Here is a 26,949-nt window from a genome sequence, read left to right as displayed (position 1 = left end):
CTGTGACCTCCAGAGTGACTGGCTTCGTTCCTAGGCTGTCACCTTTTGCCCAGCGTGGCAAGAGTGCCTTGCAGAGTGGCTTCCCAGGAGGAATTAAGCCCACACAGGCATTTGGCCAACCTCGCTGATTGTTTTTTATTGAAGAGCTGCTGAGTTTCTGAGCACTGGATGTCTGTCTCCATTATTCCTTATCATCCATACGATACCTCTAGGTTTTCAGAGCTCTTTGCCCTCGCTTATCAATTATTCATTTTATGTGTAGCTATGTTAGAATGTAGACAATTTTCTTCCACGAGGAGAAGCTTGTAATTTGATGTACCATAAAAATTGTAGAAGGTATTAAATGGTTTTTAAAAGGCATTTAGTATTACTGCCGTCATAATACACCTAACGATGGGCTTTAAGTCTAAATAATGATGGCTGTGTGCACATTGTACATTCATTCCTGCCTTTCCTGGGCTTCGCAAGCCTCTGAGAGGTGAGCATTCAGGTTGCCTGGGATCTAAGACGAGAGCTTGCTCATGCTAAGGTGGTTTTAAAACTTCTGTCTTAAGATTACAAATTTTAATTAAAAAGAGTAAAGGGGGGCTGGTGAGATGGTTCAGTGGGTAAGAGCACCGACTGCTCTTCCAAAGGTACTGAGTTCAAATTCCAGCAACCACATGGTGGCTCACAACCACCCATAATGAGATCTGACACCCTCTTCTGGTGCGTTTGAAGACAGCTACAGTGAACTTATACTAATAAATCTTTGGCCAGAGCAAGTGGGGTTGGCCAGAGCAAGCAGAGGTCCTAAGTTCAATTCCCAACAATCACATGAAGGCTCACAAACATCTGTACAACTAAAGTGTGTACTCATATACATAAAATAAATAAATCTAAAAAAAAAAAAAAAGAGTAAAGGGATGGCCAGCTGGTATACCTCTTCTTCCCTCACCCACGTTCTTAGTCACCGAGCTTCTCCACAGGAAGGAGAGACGCATGGATCCCTTAAAGAGTTCCATGGGCTCTTGTCCAGTGGTCTTAACAAGCAAGTCAGTAAGGATGGATTTCTGTCCTTACCTTGTTGGAGTAAGGAAGGCCTGGTACAGTGGGGAGGCACACCTTTAGGTGTGTCTCCGAGGGCAGGTCTAGACAGGACTGACGGAAGGGGAAAGCCTGGCTTGGTATGTGGGTGACACATTCATGGCTGAGGTCTGGCCTGAAGGAATGAGGGAAAGAGGAGAAAGCAGACTGAGCCCTAGCACACACATACACACACACACACATAGACACACACAGACACACACACACACAAGGCCTCTTCCGGAGTGATGGAACCTTCTTACTGTAGATACTCAGCCAGGTATTTTGTCAAGGTGATGGGGAAAATATCTAATACAGAGACCCTCACAGAAATGGGAAAACCTCAAACCGTTGACGACAACAAAATACTGTATGTCATCAGTGTTTACGTTAATAACTTTTGTTGGTTCGTTTGTTCGTTTTCATTTTTCAAGACAGGGTTTCTCTGTGTAGCCCTGGCTCTCTGGAACTTATTTATAGACCACACTGGCCTAGAATTCACAGAGATCCTCTGGCCTCTGCCTCCCAAGTTCTGGGATTAAAGGTGTGCGACACCACTGCCTGTCTTACCTTAATATCTTACTTATCAGATGGCATCCCTATGTGCTTAGGAAGAGTTTTTGGACCATCCTAGGTCCTTGGCAGTACCTCCTTAGTATCCCAAACACACTTTGTATCTACAGCATCTACCTCCACCCCTTTCACAGTAACTTCTCTTTGTCATACCTGTAGGGTGCCATCTGACTCCTGTGCAGGGTCTCTCTTTTTGTTGTTTTTTTAAAATCCATCTGTCTGTCTATCTGTGTGTCTAGCTATCTATCGATCATATGTTTAATGGAGTATCTTTTATTTGGTCTTGGACAGTTTCATACATGTAAACAATGAATCTTAATCGTATGCACCTCAGCTCTTGCCCCCTCCCCCCACCCCCCAGATACCCCAAAATGTCTGCCTCCCTTCTTCATTTCCTCTGTCTTATACCCTTTTGGTAACCCACTGAGTACAGCTAGTGCTGCCCGTTGGAATGCTGACGTTGGCTTGGTCCTGTGTAGGGAATCACAGCTGGAGTGAGTTCATGAGCACAGCAGTCATGCCATGTTCAGAAGACATTTCACAGCACACCTCCTGCTTCTTACAGGAATTCTGTCCCCTCTTCTGAGACATTTGCTGAATATTGGAGGGGACAAGTATTGATGTAGATGCCCCATTTAGAGCTGAGCACCTCTGTCACCTACTGCCAGTTCTTTGATTTGGCTGTGAGTTCTGTGATTTGCCTACCGCAGAGAGAAGTTTCTGCAGCCGAGGTTAAGAATAGTGCTAATCTATATGTATAAACACGAATACATGAATAATTAGAAGATGATAATAATATGGTAATAGTAGTGGGTTCCCTCTAGGGCCATCACCTCTCTCACCTTAGGCTTCTTACACTGACAGTATCAGACATGAATTCCCTCCAGTGGAGCTGGCCTCAAATCTGATCCACATATTGGTACCCACATAACTTCATGCCACTATCTCACCAGTGGCCATTTGACCTGGTAGGTTGGTTCTATAACATGAGGGTTTGCTGTTGGGTAATACTGCTAAGGACTTTTTTCCCTCAGGGACAGAGTGACATGGTTCCTGCCCCTGGAACAGGCAACAGGGCGTGGGCCTCCATGCGTGTTGATGGTTGCTGGGTTGTAAGGCTTGTTTGTATAATATATATATATTATATATATATATATAAATATAAATATATATATATATATTTACTTCATGTTCCTCCTTTGGGAAATGTTCTCCCTCCAAGGTTAATGACTCCTTGATAATCAGAGACTATACAAGGCTAGGGTGTTTCTATGTCCTTAGCAGAAGTGGTAAACACTGTGACCTTAAGGCTGTGGGAAATAACTCTGAAAACATGAGTTTAAAATATATATATATATATATATATGTATGTGTGTGTGTATACACATATTCATTTTCTACTGTGCAACATATAAGGATGCAATATAAATTATATGAGGGGCTTTATAGACATAAAAGAAATGTTAACCTAAGTCACACTCAAGTGGCTTTCAGTTTTACACTAGGCCAGTCACCACTTGAACAAAGAACCACACTGTGAGTCAACTTGTCAAGACGATATTAAGGAAGGAGATAGAGAGATTTGGGGAGTGGTTATCCCAAGGCAGGATCCTACCCAGCTAAATTTATTGTCCAGTTGAGCAGAGGATTGTCTGGAGAGCTATCTTGAGCAGAACATAGACTGATAGCTTGAACACATAATTGACTTCTCAAACTTTTCTTAACCCCCCACCCCCCAAGCCGAGGGTGGTCCTTGGCAGGTCCTTCATAGAACCTTCTGGTACTGTGGAAGCTAGTCAGCAGGGAGGAAGATTTTAGGTCAGCTCCAGTTTGATTTCTCTGTAACTGAAGTGCAGATCTTCATCAATAGGGTTTTTAATCGCCCAATTCTCTCTGGTAGACACCTAAAAGCAGTGGCAATAAGTACAGTTGCTTCTTGGAGATCAAGTACCAGGTATCTGGCCTAGTGTAGAACTGAAAGCCACTTGCATATGACTTAGGTTAACATTTCTTTAAAGAGTAGATGGCTTGTCTCTTCTAGAATTCATGAGTTGACAGCCTAATTCCAAAGTGATGGTATTTGGAGCAGGGCTCTTGAGAAGTGGTTAGACCTTGAAGATTGAGCTCTCAAAACTGTCACCAAGGACAATTGGACCCTTATGAAGGGACCACAAGGGGGCCTTCTGTGCTGGCTGGTTGACACAAGCTAGAATCATCAGAGACTCAGGAGAGGAAGAAGCCTCAGTTGAGGAAATGCCTCCTTGAGATCCAGCTGTAGGGCATTTTCTCAGTTTGTAATCTATGAGGGAGGGCCCAGCTCACAGTGGGTGGTTCCATCCCTGGACTGGTGGTCCTGGGTTGTATAAGAAAGCAGACTGAGCAAGCCAGGGGAAGCAAGAGAATAAGAGCATCCTTCTGTGACCTCTGCATCAGCTCCTACCTCCAGGTTCCTGCCCAGGTTTGAGTTCCTGTCCTGACTTTTTTGGTGATGAACAGCAATGTGGAAGTATAAGCTGAATAAATCCTTTTTTGTCCAGCTTGCTTTTTGACACCCATCCCCCCCCCCCCCCCAAAAAAAATGTTTTGTCGCAATCCTAACTAAGACAGCTTGCTTTCCACCATTTAAGAAGATAGTTTACAAACCTGGACTAGGGCCCTCCTGGGAAGTCAGCCTGTTACTGATCTTAGACTTCCCATCATCAGAACAATTAAAAATGGTATTTTATCATAGCAACCCAAAGTGACGAAGCCAGGGAGCCTGAAACTCTTGAGTTTACATGATTTATTAATTAGTAGTGCAACTGAATTTTTCTTTATTCGTTCCGTAAACTTGCAGTCATTAGCCTTGATTGACAGTTTGTGGGGAGAAAGGAACCTCAGAATGCTTGTATCGGGATAGAATGGCAGTCTTCCCTGAGTTGTCTCTCTCTCAAGAGAGAGACATTTTTTTAAAGGGTGTTTTTGTTCTTCCAGCCTTAGGATCAAAACTTTATGAAACTGTTTGATTATAATGAAATTTTAATACGGAAAATGAAAATCCCCCTGCTAAAGAAACTGTTCTTCAACTCATTCCCCACCCCAACCCCCCAAAATCCAAAAGCTAGTGCGATGTCTTCACCCATCTGTGGCAGGGAGAGGGCCGAATTGTTCAAGTGAGCACGTTCCAGGCGAGCAACAATTTAAAAACCGGGAAGCAACAAATTTATCTAATTTGCTGTATAAAAAGACCTGGGAAGATTTTTTTTTTTTTTTTTTGAGGAAGAGGCGGGTTGCTAAACTCATGATGAAGTTATTTAGCTGATGTTTTCAAGTGTGTTTCATCAAAATACCAATTTTATAAAATGGAGGTTAAAATACTTTTGGTAAATCAGATATTGCTCATTCCTTGTCTTTTTGGGTTTTTTGTTTGTTTGTTTTTTAAAGAACAGTTTGGATGATACATACAGTGACTTCATGGCTGTAGTGGAGTCAAGTTCTTTGCCTGATTAAGTAAGCTTTGGGGAGTTTTATGCAGTATTTTTTGACTCCCATGAAGCCCCGCGTTTGCAGCCTCACTGTTTATCATTGGTAAAGGACTTGGTGTGTGAGCACACCTCTTAGCTCGACTTTCTTCCATCCCATCCCAGTCAGGAAATAGGATCACTATTCCGACCATAGGATGTGTTGTCCTATTAGGGACCCCAGTCCTGATGTCCCTAGGAGAGGGTGGCACCTTTCCTCTGACTGCATCAGGTAGAAATGGAGTTGTGGACTCATACCAGATTAGTTCCTTGTTCCACAGGAACACTCTAAAAAGGTGATGCTGAGGCTAGGGTGGCCATAGCAGGCAAGGGTGCTTAATGCACAGGCATGCACACCCACATAGACATGTGCGGAGGTGTGCTCTCACACATGGGGCAAAAGGTGGCGCTGGGAAGGAAATGTTGAAAAACCAGGAATTAATTAAGGTGACAGAGCCACATGGCAGTCTCCACCACTTTTGCCAGTGTGTAGCAAAGCCTCTTTAAATTCTGTATTTAAATTTAATCTTTTTTTTTCTTGCTTAGCATATTGTTAAGCATGCAGCGGTGTCATTTTAGTGACGACGTAGCCGCTTGCCTTACCCCTTGAACACTGACATTTCCCCGACTGCCGAGCTTGTGATAGATTTCTTTGGCATCCAAAAGGTTAGTCTTGAGAAACTAATTTATCAAGAAGTTAGGAGGCTGATCCTTCTTAAGCCTTGACTTCCTCATCACTTGTAAAAGTGTCTTAGTAATTAAGATCAAATTTGTTCTTGGGGGGGGAAGCTGAATGCCCTCTGGTTTTGTTAAGCAGATCCACGGATTTGATGATTCGCTGTTTCTCTTGGTGCAGAATTTAATTTTGTGTGTAGCTTCCTGCCATTTCCTCCCCGCCTGGCTGTCCCAGAGTTGCAACGTGACAACAAGTCTAATTGGAGACTGTCGTGCAGTGCTTTGAGCCCTTGTGAAGGGAGGAAATCAGGTAGATTCTTTTCATGATCAACAGGCAGGTCACTGTGGTGTGGGAACTCGGGTATGTTGGAGTCTTTTCCTAGTTGCCTATATTACCCAGCATCATTAATTGTTTGTGAGATGTCTTCAGAAAGGAACAGATTCTTTTTATTGATGCATATCATTCCCGTCAAATCAAGCCTGTTCATTTGATTTAAAGCGTCAGTGGTCATTTCACTGTGAATATCTAGAAAAGATGGACAGAAACAAAACAGTCCCAGTCTAGAGGACAGATGTAGGAAAAGCTGAAACGCTCGTTGGTGGTGATTAAACCCTGCCATATAAACACCCACATAGGACAGTGATCGTGAAGCCCGCTCACCTCGGAGAAGCAGGAAATAGGAGTGGCCAGGAGAGTGTTAAGGCAGAGCTTTGTACTCTACCTCCCAAGCAGAGGTTTAAACACAGAAGAGTTAGTATTTTCAGGAGAGTTGGTTATCCACCTAACATTCATGCTGCTGTTATGCAAACCAGTGGCCATGTCTCATAGCCCTTGAGGTTCATAGCTGGGTGTTGACCTGACAACCCCTCCCTCCCAACCCTCCACACCCCCAGCCCCTGTCTCCAGTGGCCTTGAAAGCACCTCCCAGAGTTATAAAAGCTAACCAGCCGGCAGTACCTACTTGGTTTCTCCATGCCCTGTGACCGAGTGTGGTGGTTTCAGCAGTTGTCATTACCACTGAGTTCTGGTGGTTAACCAAGAGTGGTAGCAGTAGCCTCTGTTATTTCCGGTGTGTAGGACACTCTGGTGGAATGAAAGGAGAGTTCTAAGCCTGGCCCTGGGTTTTGTGTTTAATCATCTATGGTGCTGGAGGACGTATTCCCCCCTCCCCCCTCCCCTCTCCTGAGTAGGGTAACTATTCAATTCCGATCTCCTCCACTGCCCCTCCCCACCATAGGTGTCTCTGTGTGTGAGTCTTATAAAATAGGTTTCCATATGGGTTTTTCTTTTTTAAAGACTTACCTATTATATATGTATATATATATATATGAGTACACTGCAGCTATCCTCAGATACACCAGAAGAGGGCATCAGAACCCATTATAGATGGTTGTAAACCAACATGTGGTTTCTGGGAATTGAACTCAGGACCTCTGGAAGAGCAGTCAGTGCTCTTAACCGCTGAGCCACCTCTCCAGCCCCCCATATGGGTTTTTCAAACATTTGGTGTTATCCCTTCCCCCACTGTCTCCTCTGCCCTCCCCTCCCCCATTCTTTCCCTTTTTCTCCTTTATACCACCTGTGTTCTGTCCCCTCTTTGACACTCTTCCCTCAGTAACCACTCTCGCGTCCCAGCTTCTACGGGTATTCCTTGTAGAAAGAGACGTGTGTAATGTGTAGAAAGGGCATGTGGCGTTTGTCTCTTGGTTCTGTATTACCTTGCTCGGTGTAATTTTTTTTCCAGTTCCGTCATAAATAGATATTTCTGAAGATAATAATCATAGCTCCCCTGGAGGGAGGGTCTTGCTAGGTAGCCCGTGTTAGCCTAGAACTTCTGGCAACTCTCCCTTCTCAGCCTGAGTGTTGCAGTTACAGCTTGCTCAGCCTGCTCTCTTATAGAACCCAGGACCACCAGCCCAGGGATGGCCTCACCCACAATGGGCTGGACCCTCCCCATCAGTCACTAATTAAGTAAATGCCCTACAGGCTTGCCTGCAGCCTGATCTTGTATCAAGTTGACATAAAACCAGTCAGCACTGATTCTCAGGAGGGTTTTGTCTTTTTATTGTCCTTTTCTCTCACTGGATGTGTGGAGTTATGCAGGTCTGTAGTATCAGCTCAGTAAACCCTGCTGTGCTGAAAACTGCCTCGAGCACAAGTTCTCCTGCTAAGGTCCTGGGCTAGTCATCAGGGGCCCTGGGTTCCTCATCGGTGTTGTTTATTCTCAGTAGTCATGGGGTGCTTAGACACAGCACTTGGCATGTACGTCTTAGTCCTAGTCTCTGTCTGCCTGTCTGTCTGCTTAACCTTGGGTGTGCTGCCTCTGTGTGTACTGTATGCTTTTGTGGTACAGTGTGCTTACAGAGATCAGAGAACACTTTTTGGGGGGCGTGGTTCCCTTCTTGCAGTTTGTCGTTGCAGGCTCTCTCCTGTTTTGCAGCAGTGCATGGTCCAGGCTAGCTGGCTGGAGAGCTGCTCTATGATTCTCTCTCCGCCTCCTGTAAAGCAGTTGCCATAAGTTGTGGATTTGCAGGCGACTGTGGCTGCATCTGGGCGTTTGCAACTTCTTCGTGTCTTCTTTGTGGACTCTGGCTGGGGTGGAACGCAGGCTGCCAGCGTGGCAGGTGCTTTTATCTGCTGGATTCTTTTATTCTTTTATTTTTTTATTATTACTATTGTTTTACCTCACCTTCCCAATCTCCCAGTCTCTTTATGAAATAGATCATTGCTGGAGACCCTACCAGTTCAGTAACTTCAAGGAAAAAACTGCTGACAATGTAACTTAACTCATTACGTGTGATTAGCGTTGCTCTGTTGACTGAGTTCTGAAGGCATTCTCAGTCAAGGCTACAAGCTATGAAAGGCTGCTTGTTAGTGACAAATGACGTAAGGGTGGATTAGTGGGAGACATAAATGGGAGACATCAAATGATGTAAGGGTGGATTAGTAGATGGAAGCAGGCTTCCTTCCCTCCATTTTTTGTTGTAGTTTTTATTCTGTATTGCAATACAGGGCCGGGGATCGAACCCATGGCCCTGTGCATTGTAGGTAAGTTCTCTGTCACTGAGCCCCATCTTCACCTCCATAGTTCTGAGGTAAGTATAAACTGGTTAGAGATGGCATTCTTGAGTAGGAGGGAGGAGCTAAGGAGTAGGGCTACCCCTAATTGTGAAGATTAAAAGGCACAGAGTAAGAAAAGGATTGGGAAACAGCAGAGGTAAAGGAGACATTTGTATAAAAGCCAGAGGACATATTTGTCTCTCTGAAACCTGCTTAGAATTCTGTGGAGAAGAGAAGTTAGTCCTTGAAGACCTTTTGTGAATCCATCAGCGATGCCTCGTTGGAACAGATGCCTGCTGGGTACTGGCACATGCCAGCAGTGAATGCTGACTGTTGGTGAGAGCAGAGGCTAACCCATTGCCACCCTGCCTTCTTAAGGGCTGGTGCCAGCTACTTAACAGAGGTGCACATTTTATCTCTGTGCCTCTTTCCGATGATAGATGCCATAGTAAATTTAAAATATTGAGTATGATAACTGAGTATGAATTTTTAAATTCCGCAATTAAAATGCATTGTTGGAACGCCATTAATTTTGAGTTTAGGTGAGCAGTGGGAAGCAGAACTCTCTGCCGAGTCTCCCTCTGCGGATGAGTTACCACTTTCTAGGAATTAAAATAAATACAAACGAGTCATCTGTTCTTCAGCCAGCTCGAGTTTGTCAGCTAAGGATGAGGTTGTCCCCTCTTGTGTCATGCTGATTCCCTTTTAGAAATATAATGTATCTTATCAGTCAGTGGCTTCCTTCCGGCAGAGGATGTTTCCCTGTGTGTTCATTTACGCGTGTATTCCAGGAACCCTGTCCAGATACTATGTCTGGATTTCCCAGCGAACAGATCTGTCATATGTATCTGTTGTTTAGGATTTAGCAGTTTGTTAGAGCAGCCCAGATAGACCCCCAGATAGATGGAACCGTGAGGCAGTTACAGGAGGAGGGAGCTCGGAGGTGCTGGGTGCTGGAGCAAGAGGAGCAGGTGAGAGACAGTGTCAGTCAAGCAGATGGGTCGGTACAGAGCTGGAGAGGGAGACTCGCTCCTCCCAAACCTGTCCAAGCTGTAGCATGCTGGAGTGGAGCTGACAGAAGAGGATCAAGGTCTGGGGGAGAGAAGGAAAGGCTGGGGCTCACAGCGAAACTGCATGCTGGGGATGGGTGCAAGTTGGTGATGCCCCCACTACTGGGTTGGGCTTTTGCACGTCTGCATGGGTGTGGTAAGAAGTAAGTGCCTGTACAGAGATAGGAGGCGGTTCTGACCAGGAGAACTCTAGCACCCGGAGGTAGGGTACATGAGGCACAGGTTGTGCAAGAGTGTGACTTCAGCAAGGGCCACAGAGCTGTGTTTAAGAAAGAAAACAGGTATCTTCCACACTGCCAGGTTTGCCAGGAACCCTGTAGGTTAAGTGTCTGTGGGCTTATCAAGGTGTCGGTGTCGCCAACAGCACTTTGAAACAGGGGTGGGCTTCAGAGTGGAGCAAGTGGAAGGAAAGATGGAAGGTGAGGAAGGAGGGGTGTTATATAGACAGGGTTCTGACGTGAGCACAGCCTTATAGGACAGTGTGGGGCTGAGGCAGGGCTGTGTAGTTTGTGAAGTGTAGGAGATTTTATTATCAGGTGTTTGTTGATCAGTAGATCGAGAGAAACCGAGAAAAGGAAAAAGGTGAAGTGTTTTGGGACAGAGACGGTAGGGATGGCTTCCCAAGTAAACTGGTTAGCAAGAGGACTGGTTAGCAAGAGGAAACAGGGAGCGAGCGCCTAAGGCAGAGAGGGGCCAGGTGACAGTGGCCACAGCAGCTGCAGAGCTGGAGCAGGAGCCAGCTCGAGGGGCGGGCGGAGGGTGCTGAGGCCTGGGAGGACCTGCTGAGGAACTGTCGGAGGAATGTAGGGCAGTGCCCTCAGGAACTGCGTGCACTGCAGACTCCCGAGTTGGGTCAGCTCATCCCACGCTTCCCCCACGCTGAGGTAGGCTCTGCGAGCTGCCTGGAGCAGGCCTGGTGGAACTGGAGTTAATGAAGCCCCAGAGTTTAGATCTTGACTCTTGGTCCAGTGCTCAGTGCAACTCTCAGCTTAGCCTTTAAAAGCTGGGACCCCAAGAGGGACGTTTGGAAGCCTTTGTCCTGTGTATTCACGTGACAGCTTGTCAGAGGGTGACGGTGGCGGCACTTTGTCCCTCCTGGTACCTTTTCAGTACCTTCTAGGCATTGTGCGTCCATGTGTTTTGTGTGAACAGTAGGAAGGGAGTTGGTCTGGCTTAGCCATGGATGAAATGCAGTCATTTCTACAAGCCTCCTCCTTCTGACCTGATTATGTGCCCTTAGCACATAGGGAAGCAATGTAATTAGAGTTCTGGGGGCTTTATTATCAATAATGGAAACACCACAGTCAGAAATGTCTTTAGCCCTAAGCACTACCATTGGGGCTAAGTGGCTCCCCTGGGTGCCCTGAGTTGTTACCGGCAGCTCTGTTGAGAGGCAGAAGAAGGAAGGGGGCAGAGGATGGAGCAGGAACAGAGAGGGGAAAAAGGAACATGGATTCCTGTGGTCCGTCTGAAGTGTACCACACAGGGCCACCCGCTTACCCCTGCCCCCACCCCCACCCCAGGTCGCCCCCGTCAGCCTAGGAAGCATCAATTTCTCTCTCCGTCCCCCTCCCTGGCCAGGAGGCTGAAGCTCAGACCTCACTGAAGGTCCATTAAAGTCCTGAACCAACAAGATGGTGGGTGATAGACAAGGGAAGTGGGCACCGTCAGGAGCAAAGGGGAAGCCAACAGCAGCTCTGAGAACTGGGGTATGGTTTTCCAGGAGTGGCTTCAGGGGCAGCAGCCACTACGGGCTTGGGCCAGTAGTTCATGGATGTTAGAGAAGTTTGTGCTGGGAGCCCTGTCTGTTTTTTTTTTTTTTTAAATTAATTTATTTATTTTTAAAGATTTATTTATTTCATGTATGTGAGTATACTGTTGCTGTTTTCAGACACACCAGAAGAGGGCATTAGAATACATTACAGATGGTTGTGAGCCACTATGTGGGATTTGAACTCAGGACCTCTGGAAGAGCAGTCAGTGCTCTTAACTGCTGAGCCATCTCTCCAGCCATCTCTTGGCTGCTTTTGAGTGAGTAGCTTGTGCCTTCTGTTACAAACCTGGACTCCTTTCCGTTGTCATTTCTAGCAGAGACCTCGTCTACGGATGCAGGGTGGAAATAGAAAATTATAGACGTTTTTCAGGCCTGTGATGATTTTTATGAATTGTCTTAGTTTCATGTTTTCATTTTTACATACAAACTTCGACACTGTGTCCCAAGCAGAACTGTGTGGCAGAAGGCAATGAGATTGTATTCCTTGATCACCTGAGGAGAAAGGTTAAGTGTGAGGCTGGGCGTTGATGTGAACACATAGTCCCTTAGTTGGCGGGACAAAAGTGCTGCCCTCAGGAAGCCCCTGATACCCATCTCCTAAGAGTCATTATCTTGGGGGCCTCCTACAGCTGAAACCATCCTTTATCTTGAAAGTCCTAACTGGTGGAAACAAAGACTTCATTAGCTTAATTCTTTTTCATTGAAAGTCTTTTCCTCCACATTCCTTAGGTGCCCAGTTCCTTAAGTACCCTTCACGTAACTGCACCAAAAAAGCATTCTATTATCATTCTGAGAGGCTAGGCACTCGATGCAGACTTTACCTTCTTGTAGTCAAACCCTAGGGTCCGTATAGTCTCTGTTCAAAAGGCATTTACAATCTAGATACATCTGCGGAAACAACATGCCTCAAAGATCCGTGCATGTAACCCGGTGTTCTGCATGTTCTCAATACCACACACATGTAGTCCTTTTCCTGAAAGAAAACACTACAAAGTGTTTGCTCCACTCTGGTGGGTTCCAAGCAATTGGGGACAGGACTCACTTATTCCTGAAGCCCTAGTTTCCAGTTCAGACCTGATTGGATTAGACAGCTGTTGCAGCCAGAGTGTAACCGGGGTGTGGGGTGTGGGTGAGAGTTATAAAGTTTCCTTTCTGAGCTGGGCGTGGTAGGTCACACCTTTAATCCCAGCACTGAGGAGGCTTACAGGAAGTTAACCAGAAGTTTCGAGTCTGGTACAGCCCAGTACTCAGGGATTGCAGCTCACAGTCCGTGACTGAAGGGACTAAGGAGGCAGAAAGGGCAAGGGCCGGAACCGAGGCTGCACAGGACAGAGGAGTATGAGTATGCGGTGTGCCTCCCAGAGAGCCCGGGGGCTGGGATTGTCTCGTAGAACGGATGTAACCCTTAGCTCCCCATTTATCTCTTCCTCTCTATTGCTCATCTGTTCTTCAGACCCTTGGGAAACCCTGCCAATGAATCAGCCTGCTTCTTTACAGTCATAAAACCCTGCGATAGGAGAAGACCAGATACAGGTGTGCGGAGGGTCCCTGCAAGCGTCACAGCTGGCAAGGAGAAGATCCCGGCGAGGTAAAAATGAACTCAGATCAGCAGGAAGGACTTATCTGGTGCTGGGTCCGAAACTTCCGGGATCTGATACCAGGCAGTTCATTGCAGGGTTCATGTTAACATTACTACGGTTCATAAGAACAGTTTCCTGGTGTAATAAAGTCCGCAGTGCCAGGGAGGATGAGGGTGTGACTGTATCAAAACCAGTTTGCAGAATAGATGTGACTATGAAGACGGCTTCTCTGGCTCCCTGGCCTAGAATCTGGTGTGGTCTCTGACCAAGACAGCGTAGAGATCAGAAAGCTCGCAAGTGCATGGGACATCTCCTCTGTTGACTGAGAAACAGTAGCAAGGTTAAAAATCAAGGTCTGGAGAGGGGGTGTCTGGAGCAAACATTCTAGGGGACTTGGGTGAGGTCTCACTCTGCAGAGAGCACAGGTTACCAGGCCGTGAACAGCAGCCAATCCCAGGCTTCTGTGTGGACACAGGTATTCATTTCTTCTTTGAGGAGGTGGCCCGGTTGTGGTTGACATACCTGGGGTCCCTACTGATCTCAGAGTGCTCCGGTAGTGCCAGTGTTTGGGAGCACGTTCTAGAAATGTTGGCTTCTGATTTGGGGGTAAGCCATAAAAAGTAGACCTTTGGGGTCAGGAGGTGTCTTGTAGTGTTGGATTCAGAGGCGAGGCTGTTGTTAATTATTGACTTGGAGAGAGGGACTTGAAAGGCTGGCAGTGACATATGAAGCCTTGTCAGGGTATCTTTCAATAATTAAGGAATAAGTAGTTGAAACTCCATTTTCATTCTCGACACCGAAGCAGTTCCTTAAATGGATCTCAGAGGTGTGCGTGCCTGTCCTCTTGGTGGAAGTTTCTGTCAGGCATCTGGATGCTAATGAGAGGAGAGAGAGGGTGACCGTGCTCCCGGAGATATTCCCAGATTTAGTGACTCTGATACCCTGGTACGCCAGGAGTAAGCTCACTTAGGTTCTGATTTGAAGAATAATCGCAAAAAGTGTTATTATCAGAACAGGTGGAAGAACAGTTTGTTCGTAGTAAGTATAAATCAGCCTTAAATTGAGGTACCCCATTTCACGTTGGTTATTAATTGCAAGGTCAGATCTAAGAAAGGAGAAGTCTTTCCTGGATTAGAAACAGGCTGGTTTTCCCCTGAGTCTGGATTTTATGGGACTCTAGTGTTTCTCTTCATGGCTCAGCAGGAGACTAAGATCAACTGGGGTGGGGGTGGGGGTGAGGGTGGGGGTGACACCAACTACCGGGTTGTATGTGCAACCCTTAGAATTTGTTTAGCATCATTTGAATGTGCTTTTTTTTTTCTCTCTATTTTCTTTTCTTTCTGGTTGAGTAACTGTAATATTACCGATGTCTAAAATAGATGTGAGTCTTACATCGGATGAGATGGAAGTCAGATCTATAAAATGTGGAATCTCTTAAATCTAACAAGGATGGCGAACATCCTGTTAATTTGTCAAACTTCCTGAGAACCGCCTACACGAGACAGCGAGGATTAATCAAGCCCCAGTGAGCGAGAATTTGAAAAATACAGTTTTCTAATTATACAATCTTTACAGTGGGCCAAGGTTAATGCGGTTCTGAATTCTGACAGTTAGTAATAAAAAGAAAGGAAGACAAGACCAAAGTGTAAGAATCGCTTTATAATCACCTGAAACAGGCACTATGCTGATCGCGGCACTTCATATACATTAATCTGGTATTTTAAGCAGTTATTCTTTTTATATGATGTTGGGGATAATTAAAGGGTTTGTGTCGTTCTGGGTGCTTATCGGACATCTGCACTATTTGGGGATGTCTTTTTTTTTTTTTTTTTTTTTTTTTTTGCTTAGCCATAGACATGGATGTGTAGTTAATAGTGGAAAAATTCATCCTTTTTTTTTTTTTGACACTATGAACCGCCCTATGAATAGTTCTTCAGCATTGTGCATCTTAAGCTCTTCGTCCTGTTCTTGTGTGCATCTAAAAATCTCAGGAGAAGCTGTCAGACAGAACCAGTCATGGCTGGTTTTAAGACAAAGGCATGCTGTGGCTTTTGCTTCAGATTTTAGGTGTCCCCGCACCTCCGATCAAGCAAGCAAATCCCGGTTATAATTTAGTTAACTGATGTTGTGGCTTGCTGGGTTTGGTGGTGCATGCTTGTAATCCCAGGACCCAGGCTGAAGAAAGGATGGAGTTGAAGACCAGCTCGGGCTGTGTGCTGAGTGCCAGTCCAGCTAGCGCTGGAGAGCAAGACAGTGTTTGAAAACCCAAAATACCACAGACACACAGAGACAGAGACAGCTGAACACACACACACACACACACACACACACACACACACACACACACAGGGATGGGGTGGGGGGAGGGGGAGACTGGGTCTCAGATCAGTTAGAGGGGAGGAGAGGGGAAGGGCCAGGGAGGGTAATAGAAGGATTGGGTATGACTGAGGAATGTTCTGTGCATGTATGAAAAGGGCAGAGTGAAACCTATTATTCTGTATAATTAATATGCCCTAACCCCCCAAAAAATTGGAGAGAAGAAAACCAGAGGTTATATCTGCATTACAATGAGACAGCTATTTTTAAAATTAGAGTAGCAGTTATTGAAATGATTTCTTCTTGAGAAAAAACTTAACTCGTGGCGTGTCTGACCTCTGCTGCGTGCATGAGGGTTGGGTACGTGTTTAAGGGAGAAGGGACTGGAGTTAAGGGAAGCCACCACTCGGGCACCGAGAGAGAGTGAGGGTGGCAGCCTTGTGCTTGGGTGGTCAGAATGGTAGGAAAGAGCGGAAGGTGGTGTCCTTGCTACTTTAGCATTTACTTTTTGCATCAGTCTGTCTGTCTGTCTGTCTTTCTCTGTGTGTATGCTCACGGATGTGGGTTATGGCTCGTGTGGAGGTCAGAGGATACAGATATTTATGGCTATAAAGGCACCTTCTACCTCAGCTGTGTAGGCCAGGCCAGCGGGCCAGGGGGCTTCTAGAGATTCTCCTGCCTCCTGTGCCAGTGACCCCGAGATGACAAGCATATACCACTGTGTCCAGCTTTTCTGTGGGTCCAGTTGAGCTCACACCTTCCCTTGATCAACTGAACTGTCTCCCAACCTGTGTTTATTTTATTAAGTTCAAAATACACTTTCCCAGAGCTGGTATTAATTCTGCAAACAGAACACTCGCCTCATCGGAAGCTCATAGACCTCTAATGGCAAGCTGCACCTTGAGCACTGGTGCTGACCCCCGTTGAAGGTTCCTTTTCCATCCTTTCTGCTCTAGGGAGACTTCAGAGGCTCGAGGAGAGATCTCCAAGGCCAGGACAAGATAGGCAAGGCCCGGCATGTGGTTCTGAGCAAGCTTTATGGCTTGAAGCAGCTTTGGGGGTTACCTGCTCGTGATGTGTGCAGACAGCTAAGCAGTAAGCCGCAAGCAGGTTAGATGCATGGTCATCTGGCTGGTCTGTTGTTCCTCTTTAAGGACAGTGCCTTAGTTAGGGTTTTATTGCTGTGACAAGACACCATGACCCTGGCAGTTCTTTTAAAAGGAAATACCTAATTGGGGCTGGCTTACTGGTCAGAGGTTTAATCCATTCACACAGGCAGGCATGGTGCTGCCGAGGTAGCTGAGAATTCTACACCCAGGTCATGAGGCAGCAGGAAGAGACTGAGACATATTGGGCCTGGCTTGAGCTTCTGAAACCTCAAAGCTCACCCCTGGGGACCTATTTCCTCCCACAAAGCCACATCTACTCCAACAACAAAGCCACACCTCTTAATAGTGCAGTCCCTGTGAGCTTAGCTTCAGGCCCGAGGCCCAAGTGAGTGGTTCTCTACAGATGTAAGAAGCTTGAAGGAGTGTCAGTGATACAGAGGCTGTAGAGAGCTCCCCCCCCCGCCCCCCCCCAGAGTCAGACATGAGGCTGGAAAGACAAAAGGGCAGATTAGAGACCCTGGAAGTGTAGGAGCTTCAAGGTGAGACTGAGATGGGGAGTCCCAGGGTGAGGGATCCCCTCAGATTGGGGGGTGCCTGAACCTGCAAGTGTCTGTCCAGGAGGCTCCTAGTATTCAGATAGGCCTTGTTAGGGAGGGGCTCTGGGGGATTAGTGTGTTGTGGTTTCTCAAGTTATGGGGGCGCAGGACTGAGCAGGAGCACCTGGAGTCAGGTCTTTGTCCCCTCTTCAGATCACATGGTCTCATCTGTTGTCATGTCACTGAGTGTGTAGGCTTCTGGGTGGTGAACTGTCCTGTCTGACAGCCACTCCTGTCACCCTGCAGACTTCATTCTCTCCATCCACAGGATTGCATTGCTTGTCCTGTGACTTGATAAGATCGAGGACGTCTGTTTAGAACTCCTGTGTCTTAGTTCTGTAAACCCCTCGTTGCCTGCCACGTCAGATGTTACCCAAGATGATGATATTGTTTAGGGTGGTTTCCACTAATGAGCCTCATCTTTGAATGATAACTTTTGTCCCAAGCTAGTCAAAGGTAGTCGTAGTCGCTATGACGGTTTCTACAGAGGAGGATCCCGTAATGCTGTGTAGTAACAGATTGGAGTCTTCACAGTTCCAAATGTTAACTCTGGCCCCATCACAGAACGCGTCTTAATTGGGAGAGCCCATTTCTGATATCTGAGTGAAGAGATTTTTTTTTTTTTTGATATCTGAAAGGAAGAGAACTTTTGCACTTTCCAACTGTCACCATCAATTGGGATCTGCACTTTCTCCTTTATTTATTCAATAAATACTCAACACCATTATGTCCCTGGCACGCCATTAGCCTCTGGGGGAAGCTACAAAGAACTTAGAGGGTTCGGCTCTGCCCCCAAGGGGGACATAAAGGAAACAATTACATCTAATTGTTTTTAACACTGAGCAGTGTTAATGCTAGCATCCTGTCATCTTGTCACCAGGGGAGAAGGGGCTGTGGACACCTCTTGAAGGCCACGTGGCCATTCCAACCCTTTCCTTGTTCCTTGCCTTCCCGTGGCTCTATCTGGCACTGAGATTTGGGGGACAGGTTGTCCCTGTCCCATGTGACACCAGGAAGCTGGTACTTCATCCTTCTGACCCTGAAGAGATTCTCAGTAAATGTGCCTGACTATATGAGCAAGTGTGGTTAGAATATGCATGGCTGTTACCTTAGCCGATCAGTGTTGAATGTGGAAGCTGGTGGTGGGACATGGAGGGTAGGTAGAGGACATTCTTGAGGGGGGGGACCCATATTTGTTTTCTAGGCATTACATATGGTTTGGACCATGGCCAGAGACTCGATTCTCTCTCCAGTTGCTTGTGTTAAGCGTTTGTGTGCCTGGTGTGTGTTGAGGATCTCAGAGCTTTCCAATTTGTTTATACACTTGCCTCATCCTTGGATTCTTGTTGAATTTAATATTTAATAAATCCCTCTGGTGGGTTTACTACCCGTCTCAACGGTTTGTGTTCCCAAATGAAAGACACACTCCCTGGGCCGGCCTGCGTGTGTCCTAGCCTTAAGCCATGAACCCCAGAATCATGTGTGTCAAACTAGCTCGAACTTCTATTCTAGTTCCCAACCTGCGCAGCTTGGGGAGGAACCACGTGGCCCAACTCAGCTTGCCTGAGAAACCACCCCTCCCCCCCCCCCCCCTTAATCTTAAAGGGAAGGTATTCGTATTCCATTCTCCAGTTAATTTTTAAAAGTGAGTTCTTGCCGGACACGCGGGTGCCATCTATAGAATTAAATACATAGAAGTTCCGGTAGCAGTCTTGCCTCGATGGTTGGTGTTCTCGAATGAAAGACACGCACACAGCCTGTGTATTTCGATATGCCTTAAACAGCACAGTAGTTGGGCCATTTCCTAACCTCCAAGAGGTTTATCCAGCTCCTGCCAATAATCCTGAGTTATTAATTACTAAACTCTTTACCTTGGCTGCCCTGGACTGAGTTGGGCAGCTCTTGTGGGCCTCACTCGCTCTGCTTCTTCATGTGGTGGCCAGGCCTCCCTGTCCTCCACTCTTCTCAGAGGTGGAGTCTCTCCCTGCATGGCAGAGCTCCCTTTTCTCTTCCTCCTCCTCCTGTTCCTCCCCCCCCCCCCCCCCAGATTCCAAAAACCCATCTCTGTCCTTCCCAGCTATTGGCTGTTGGCATTTTTATTTACTAATCAGAACCAACTGGGGGCAGGTTCCCTGAAGCTACAAGCAGGTACAAGCAGGTTTTTGGGGTGCTGAGGGGGTGGGAGGTAGCAAATTAACATTCAAATACAAGCACATTAGGCTAAACCCACTTAGATTCTCTTAAAAATCACAAATCTCTCTGAGCATCACTCTGCGGAACAGTGGACGCTCCTCTGGGATAAATGTCCGGGTATGTGTTCTAAGGAGTGTGCAAGAGAGTTACAGATAACACACGTAAGCCTTCAGGAGTGATACGTGATGGCCTTGTGGAAGGCCTGCGGGACAGGCTGAGGGGTTCAGAACTAGTTCTGTCCTGGCGTTTTCTTTATTTCACTCCTGTGGCTAGCAGATAGCCGCTAGCTAGCTAAAGGAACTGGGAACTGGGTCAGCTTTGGTAGGTGTGGGAGAGAAAGGAGGGCTCTTCCTTTGACCTTGAACTCAAGCTAGGATGCCTGCATGATCCTCTGGGATCGCTGCCGGGGATGGGGGGTGGATAAGTGGATGTGTGTGGTTTTTTTGTTTTTTGTTTTGGTTTTGGGTTTTTTCCTTTTTTTAAATTAGGTATTTTCTTCATTTACATTTCCAATGCTACCCCAAAAGTCCCCCATGCCCTCCCGCCCCACTACCCTACCCACCCACTCCCACTTCTTGGCCCTTTGGGTTTTTGTTTTGTTTTGTTTAGTTTTTTGTTTTTTTTTCGAGGCAGGGTTTCAAAATAGAGAAGTAGCTGGTTATCCTCGAACTGTTTTTCTTGTGGGCGGAGCATGACGAGGAGAAGCAGATCCCTCGGGACAGCATCTCTCAGCTTCACTTGTTCTTAGGCCCGGTGCCCTCGTAATAGCCATGCTGAATATCCCTGTGTGTGCAGATCAAGACACAAATGAGCCATTTTATGTGGGCAATTTAATACCCCAGGGTCTTGTGGAGCAGTGAGGTATTGCCCCGCCTAGGGTGGGTGAAGGTACTTGACCTCAGCCCTTCCTGGCTGCTCTAGGTGCTAACAAACCCAGGCCAGCTGCTGAGACAGCTCCCCTTCCCCGGCAGTCACCACCTAGACAGACCACGTGGTGGCCCTTACTCGGGAGTTAGCTGCTGTTTCTGATCGATTTATTTTTATGGAGTCTGTTCTATGCTATTTCCAAGGTGGTGACAGAAATACTTAGTAGACTTTTCATGAGCTACATACAGTCCATGTCCTTCTTCTCTTGCCCAGTGTGCCATGCCGAGCTGAATGCCATCATGAACAAGAACTCGGCTGATGTGAAGGGCTGCAGCATGTACGTCGCCTTGTTCCCGTGTAACGAATGTGCTAAACTCATCATCCAGGCAGGTAGGAAGCAGCCCTCCCCTGGATTTGTCACGTCGGCATCGGAGCCTGCTCGTCAGCAGCTCCTTGCATGCAGGGGGGTTTGATCTTCCCATTGTTATTGTTTAGATCGAAATTAATTGCGCTATCAACTTTGCAAGGTATTTCTCGTGTTTTACGTCTGCGTGGTGCCAGGTATTCTGAGACTTAATTGCATCCTCTGTGATTCTTAGCATGTTTTTAATTTAGTTTGCAACTTCTTAAACTGCAAGCTGCCAAAAAACAACACAGGCATTGAATATAATTACTGTCAATTTACCGTCCTCTGACATATTGTGCATAGATTAGGGGGGAGGGAGGGGAATGAACTTCTGTCAGAAACAAGGTCAGCTGGGAGTCTGTATATCAAATTTTAATTTGTATCTAATACATGGTGGATACGTGAGGATCTAAGCATATCTTTGCATATAAATATCACGAGGCTCAGACATGATTCTGAGTTTTTCCTTATATGTTGCATCTCCCATAACCTGCCATGCTGCAGTCTGTCTGCTGCACCTGTTTTTGAACTGTCACATCTAAGAATGAGCTATGCTTTATCTCCATAAAGCTCTCGGTTTGAGATTTAAAGACTTAGCATGTTGAGCCAGATGTATGGGTTAAAGGGACTGTTTATCATGAGCCCCTGGTGTGTCGGATCAGAAGTCGGCTTCTAGCGGAGCACAGCGGCTGTTAAGGACTCTCTGGGTGTCCGTGCAGCTGCTGCCGTTAACCTGTCCTTTTGGGGTGCCGCCTTTGCTGGTTATAGATGAAGAGGTCAGCAGTGGGTGTGTGCAGTGAGCAGTGTGTGGGCTCTGTGGTCAGCCGGCTCATCCCCTCTGAAGGGAGTACAGAGCCCACACAGAGCAGCCCTCAGGACAAGGAGCCCTGGGGACTCCTCGCTCTCAGGTTCCTGCTGCCTCACGAGACCACAAAGCAGATCTACCCTTCTTGGAACTGGGCTAAGGTGATGGCGGAGCCTTTCTTGCGTAGGCCTGGCGCTGCAGATCTCTGGATTAGCCAGCACCCTCTGCTCCCCACGTTAGCCTCTTGAGTTAAGTAGTTGCTTTGTGAGTGAAAATACTTCCTTACCTGAAGTAAAGAAAACTTGTTAATTGGACCAAGGCTTGACTGTTTGACATGTTCTCCGTTTGCATTTGTAATAAAAAAAAATGAAAAAGAAAAAAAATCCATAAAGACTGGAAGGTGGCTTAAATACAGCCCCCTCTGCTGTCCTGGGAAACGGCAGATGAGCATTTTAGTGACTGGACATCGACTGTAAGCTCACTGGAAAAGGGTAATTAATCACAGGCACGGGGCTTCGTCTCTCTGCCTGTCTTCCACGGTTTCTGTCTGTGCTCATCTCCCACGGTTACCTGTTCAGGTATAAAGGAGGTTATCTTCATGTCGGATAAATACCACGACAGCGAGGAGACGACGGCTGCCAGGCTCCTGTTTAAGTTGGCTGGGGTTACATTCAGGTAGGTCGGGGGAACTGGTGTGGACACGCATGTGGCCTAGCCTGAAGTTTAGTGTCTCCCATGGGGTTTGCCTTCCACAAGTGGCAATGTCTTTGGAAGTGTGACGGCACGAGCCTCTGAAGATTATTTTAGGGTACGGAGTTAACTCCAGAAGTATCTGGAGACAGCCTGTTTAATGATTATATTTTAATATTAGTGACTTTCCAAGGCTTAGACTAATTATGCAAGAAGCAAGAAATTTAAAAATTTACAACTTTTGGGCTGGTACCGCTGAGCCTTTATGAATTTTTGAATATGTAAGGGCTCTAGCAGGGATAGTTTAGGATGAAAGTGGCCCACCAGGGTGAGACACCAGGAATTCTTTCCTGAGCATCATTTTGAATTAAGAGCAGAGGCCCTTCCGATCTCGGCGATTGTCTTTGCAGAGTGGAGATTGTGTTTTACTGGGAAGCTTTGCCATCTTTTATAAGTGGCCAGAAATCGTTTTTAGAATGGAAAGCCTTGCAGATTGTCACTCTTTCCGGCCAGCGGTGATACGATGCGTACAATGGGCAACCCTGTTCCTTGTGCTCTTAGAGACAGGGGATGTTTTAGTTTTTTGTTTTCTGAGGCAGGGTCTCTGAATGAACAGGCTTTTCCCAAGCTTGCTATGTAGCCTCCTGCCTCGGTCTCCCAAATGACAGAACCCACCATGCGGAGCTAGAAACAGGCTTTTTGCATGCTGCATGTCCTGTGTGCCCTAGTTTGCTTTGATAAAACACTGACTGAAACCAACTTGAGCAGGAAGGCTTTCTTTGACTTTCGGGGTACAGTCTCACACCATGGAAGCCAGAACAGGAAGTCAAGGCAAAGCCCGCAGGCAGGAACGGAAGCGGGGACCACAGAGGATGCTGCAGACATGTTCTGTGATTTCCTTGTTTTAAAAAGTCCCCACATGTCTTCAATTATTGTAGCATGTTGAAGACAGACATTTAGAGGACTCATTATTTGCATTTGTAGAACTTGATTTTAGAAAAATCTGCCCTCACTCCAAAGGGGTTGTCTTTCTGTGTATCTGACACAGAAGAAAATCTACTGTGTTTGCTTTAGAGCTGCACAAATTGGCTGCAGAAATTTCCTAGAAAATAAGATAAATACAATGGGGAAACTGTAATCGGATATCATGTTGTGCTGTTAACTTGTTAGAAATCCTTTGACTCTCGGATAATTCATGAACTCCAATAGTTGAAGCACGCGCAAGCCAAGCCACCCCATGCCTCGTTCCTGTCGCAGTCTCTTCTGCTCCGTGTTCCGCTCAGTATGGCGCACTATAATTGGCTCCTATAGAGATAAAATATCAAGAGAATCTCGGGGCATTTTTTTTCCTTCTGCACTGGAAATACAGTTTAAACTGAAATAAACAAATTGCTCTCACTACTCATTTGGATAATTCAGTTCCTTTACATATTTTGTTCTTCACTTTTAGAAAATTCACACCGAAGTACAACAAGATTGTCATTGACTTTGATTCGATCAATAGCAGACCGAGTCAGAAGCCTCAGTGAGTTTCGTCTTGTTAAAGCCCCAGAAGAAGATGACACCCCACCACGCACACACACACACACACAAGGGGCTCCCCGAGCCTTTCATCTTGAAGTCCCACGGAACTTTTTAATAGCACAACACTAAACATCTAAAGAATATAAAACTTAGAATCTTCTCACCCGTCACGTGGAGCTCCATCTGCTTCAGCTGTTGATGTAGTTTGGTTTGGAGACTAAGGGACTGCCTACCGGAGCTGGAGTGAAGGTCTCTCCCCTTCCGCCGAGTCCATCTGCCAGAGAGTGTCAGCTCTGTCATCCACCATATTTCGACAGCCGCTCCTTGCTGCTACACGGGGTAGAAGGACACACAAATAACTGCTTCTCGTTCTTAGCAGGGATGAACAGGCACACCGTGGTGCACATCTGGCCCAAATGAAGCATACCCTGTCACGCCCTTGGGAAAACAAATAGGACCGAACCAAGCTACATGAACACACCTGCTGTAGAGTTGAGGGGACCTCTCACCTGGTCACATGAGGTTGAGGAGGGCCCAGTGTCCTGGCAGATGATCAGTACAGTGTCCCCCTCAGGTCACACTTTCCTGCCTTACACAGAGCAGTAGCATACCATCCCTCTGGAGGGTAGGGGACCCCTGCGGTTCCAGCCTCTTAGCCTTGGTTTGTTGGTTACATAGCACTGTTAAATTTATCTGAGGCATAAGTAGTTCCTAGAGGAGACAGCCTATCACTCCCCCTAGACCAGGCGCTTTGCGGTGACAGCTGGAGCTATATGGATGGGTGATGAGGGACGTTCCCCCATCCCGTGTCTCCTGCTGTGTGGACACATGTCACTCCTGCTCCACGTGCCAGCATGGTTCATTTCCAAGGGCACCCTACAACCAGAGAGCACATTAATTCCTGTCCTATAAGAGGGCTGTGGGAAACTGTCTACCTGGAGGTGGTCCGTGCCAGATCCTCATTTGTGCCTTCAGCCTCACAGGCAGCATATGCCTGCTGCCCCATTGTGGGTGGGGGTGCCCCACCGCGTACTCTGTTTTTAATTTCATTTAACTTCTAGCAGACACACTCAGTGTCTTTGATAAAATAGTGTCTTTTTTCATGTGTTTTTATTTCATTTCTAAGATTTTTTTTTTTAACACTCCGTATTCTGGAGCATTTTTTTACAATTTGGATCTCTGCCAGTATTATTAAAATTTTATTAAAATCATCCAGCACTGAAACGTGTTTAGCTTTTATATTTATTCTATATGCCCAGCTCTGCTTGTGTAGTTTCTGTGTTGTCTGCAAAGCACATTACACAGGTTTGTGCTCAGAGAATACCTGAAGTGTCAATACCCTGTTCTCTCCAGGACTGGGGGTGGGTGGGGGGTGTCACATTGTGGTCTCTTAAAACTGGCGTTTGGGGTGAGGGGGCACATGTAGAGGTCAGAGAAGAAGTTCCTAGCTGTGGGTTCTCTCTGTCCCCCTTGTTCTGAAGCAGGCTGCCCACAGACGTGTGCTGTTACATCTGGCTTTTGGGTGAATTTCAGGGATTGAACTCAGGCTTGATCCTGAAGCCCCAAAAGAAGTGTTTTTACCAACGGAGCCATTTTCCTGTCCCTTGTTCCTCCTTTGAGGCCAGATTTCAATGGTGGGAAAAGGCCCTGCCGCCCCCCCACCACCCCCAGACTCCATGCCTGTTTCTAGTTTGCCCGTAGGATTGATTGGTCTCTCTGGTTAGTCTGAGAGGTAGGTCTCAGACATTCTTTTTTTTCTTTTTTTTTCTCCTCAATTTATTTCTCTCCTCCAAACCTCTTGCTCCAAAATAGGACAGAAAGAAATAGAAGAAAGAAATCAGAAAAGAGACAAAGATTGTAACTGTCTGTTATAACACGTTAGAAGTTAGTTTGCGAGCCTCCTTAGCCCAGGGTAATTTTTGTGTCATGTTTGCAGATAGGTCTAGGGGGCTAGTAAGTCATTTTAGTACATTTACTTAATTTTGATACTTTGTTACATTTTTATCTCAGCTTGTTAGGTTGAATAGTAGTGAAAGACCACATTTTTTCCCTCATTTGAAGAGAGGATAGTGACAGGCCATGGGTGTTTGTGAGGTGCTGATACCGTGGATGTGGGGCCTTGAGCCTCCATCTCTGAACCCTCGCTGAGCCCGGATTCCCGGTGACTGGATTGTAGGTAATTATGTTGTCCTTTCTACCTTGGCTCCAAGAGGAGCAGAAATGTCCTGTCCAGAGGAGTCTGCGGATGCCAAGGCTCCAGCTAATAGAGGGTTGCTTTGAACCGTCGCCTTCAGGAGAAGCCTCCCAGAAGGAGGGTGTTCTGAGCCTCTCTCTGCCTCACAGGCATTTCTGGATAATTGTGGTGAAGGTGGTCTGTATCTGAGAGCCATTGTGGCCGCCTGTCATGGCTAATCAAGGGCAGCGAGGAAACCTTCTCTCCCTGAACTGCTGGCAGAACTCCATTAAAAGGCAAAAGGTAGAGAGCAGAGTGGTAGGAGCTGTTTGCCCGGCATTTTAGACATCCCCTCCCCGCTCTCGCACATGTCCTAGCAACGAAAATGATCTAACTTATTACCCACGTTTCCTAATTGCACACAAAGCAATATAAGACAAGCAGAAACATAGAAAAAAAATCTCATTCATAATAATACCTCCAGAGGCCAGTGATTTGAAGTTCTTATGTGCCAGAGATAACTGTCTCCCAATGTCTGTATCTACCAGAGGATTAAAAATATTTCGGATGAAGTCAAATGCAGAGGCAGATACATAATCCCAACACATGGGAGGTGGAAACAGGCAAATGACAAATTCAGGTGCACCCTAAGCTACACTGGGAGACTTAAAAGCTGTCTGGTGGCACATGCGTGCCTTTAATCCCCCAAAGTGAGAGGGAAGTAGAGACAGGCACATCTCTGGCCTGCAGAGTGAGTTCTAATAGAGCCAAGACTGCACAGAGAAACCCCATCTAAGGGGAGTGGATTGGGGGTGTGGGGGATGATAAATCCTATAACAGAATCCAGGGGATTCGGGGAAAGATTTTCTTGCTTTTAGTGCTAGTTTAGTACTTGCTTTTTAGTACAAGTTTTATCATTTGGAGTCGACGTTTTTAAAAACAGTAAGGCCACACTAAAAATGGTAGTTTTCT

General features: G+C 46.5%; 1 protein-coding gene across 2 annotated transcripts in view; it reads left to right on the top strand.

The window, feature by feature from the left end:
* Dctd (dCMP deaminase) overlaps nt 1-25,006 on the top strand; it is a 30,956-nt gene extending 5,950 nt beyond the window's left edge. For both annotated transcript variants that reach the window (XM_021170802.2, XM_085844313.1), the window contains exons 4-6: nt 20,653-20,769; nt 22,169-22,265; nt 23,731-25,006. In XM_021170802.2, the coding sequence (XP_021026461.1) occupies nt 20,653-20,769; nt 22,169-22,265; nt 23,731-23,809 (293 nt within the window). In that variant the 3' untranslated portion in view covers nt 23,810-25,006. The remainder of the gene's footprint in view (nt 1-20,652; nt 20,770-22,168; nt 22,266-23,730) is intronic.
* The last annotated feature ends 1,943 nt before the right edge of the window (nt 25,007-26,949 follow it).

This window comes from Mus caroli, unplaced genomic scaffold, assembly GCF_978045245.1.
Source record: "Mus caroli unplaced genomic scaffold, Mus_caroli_1 scaffold_10, whole genome shotgun sequence".
NCBI lineage: Eukaryota > Metazoa > Chordata > Mammalia > Rodentia > Muridae > Mus > Mus caroli.
Note: the sequence above shows the minus strand (reverse complement) of the source record. Positions and strands in the feature narration are given on the sequence as shown.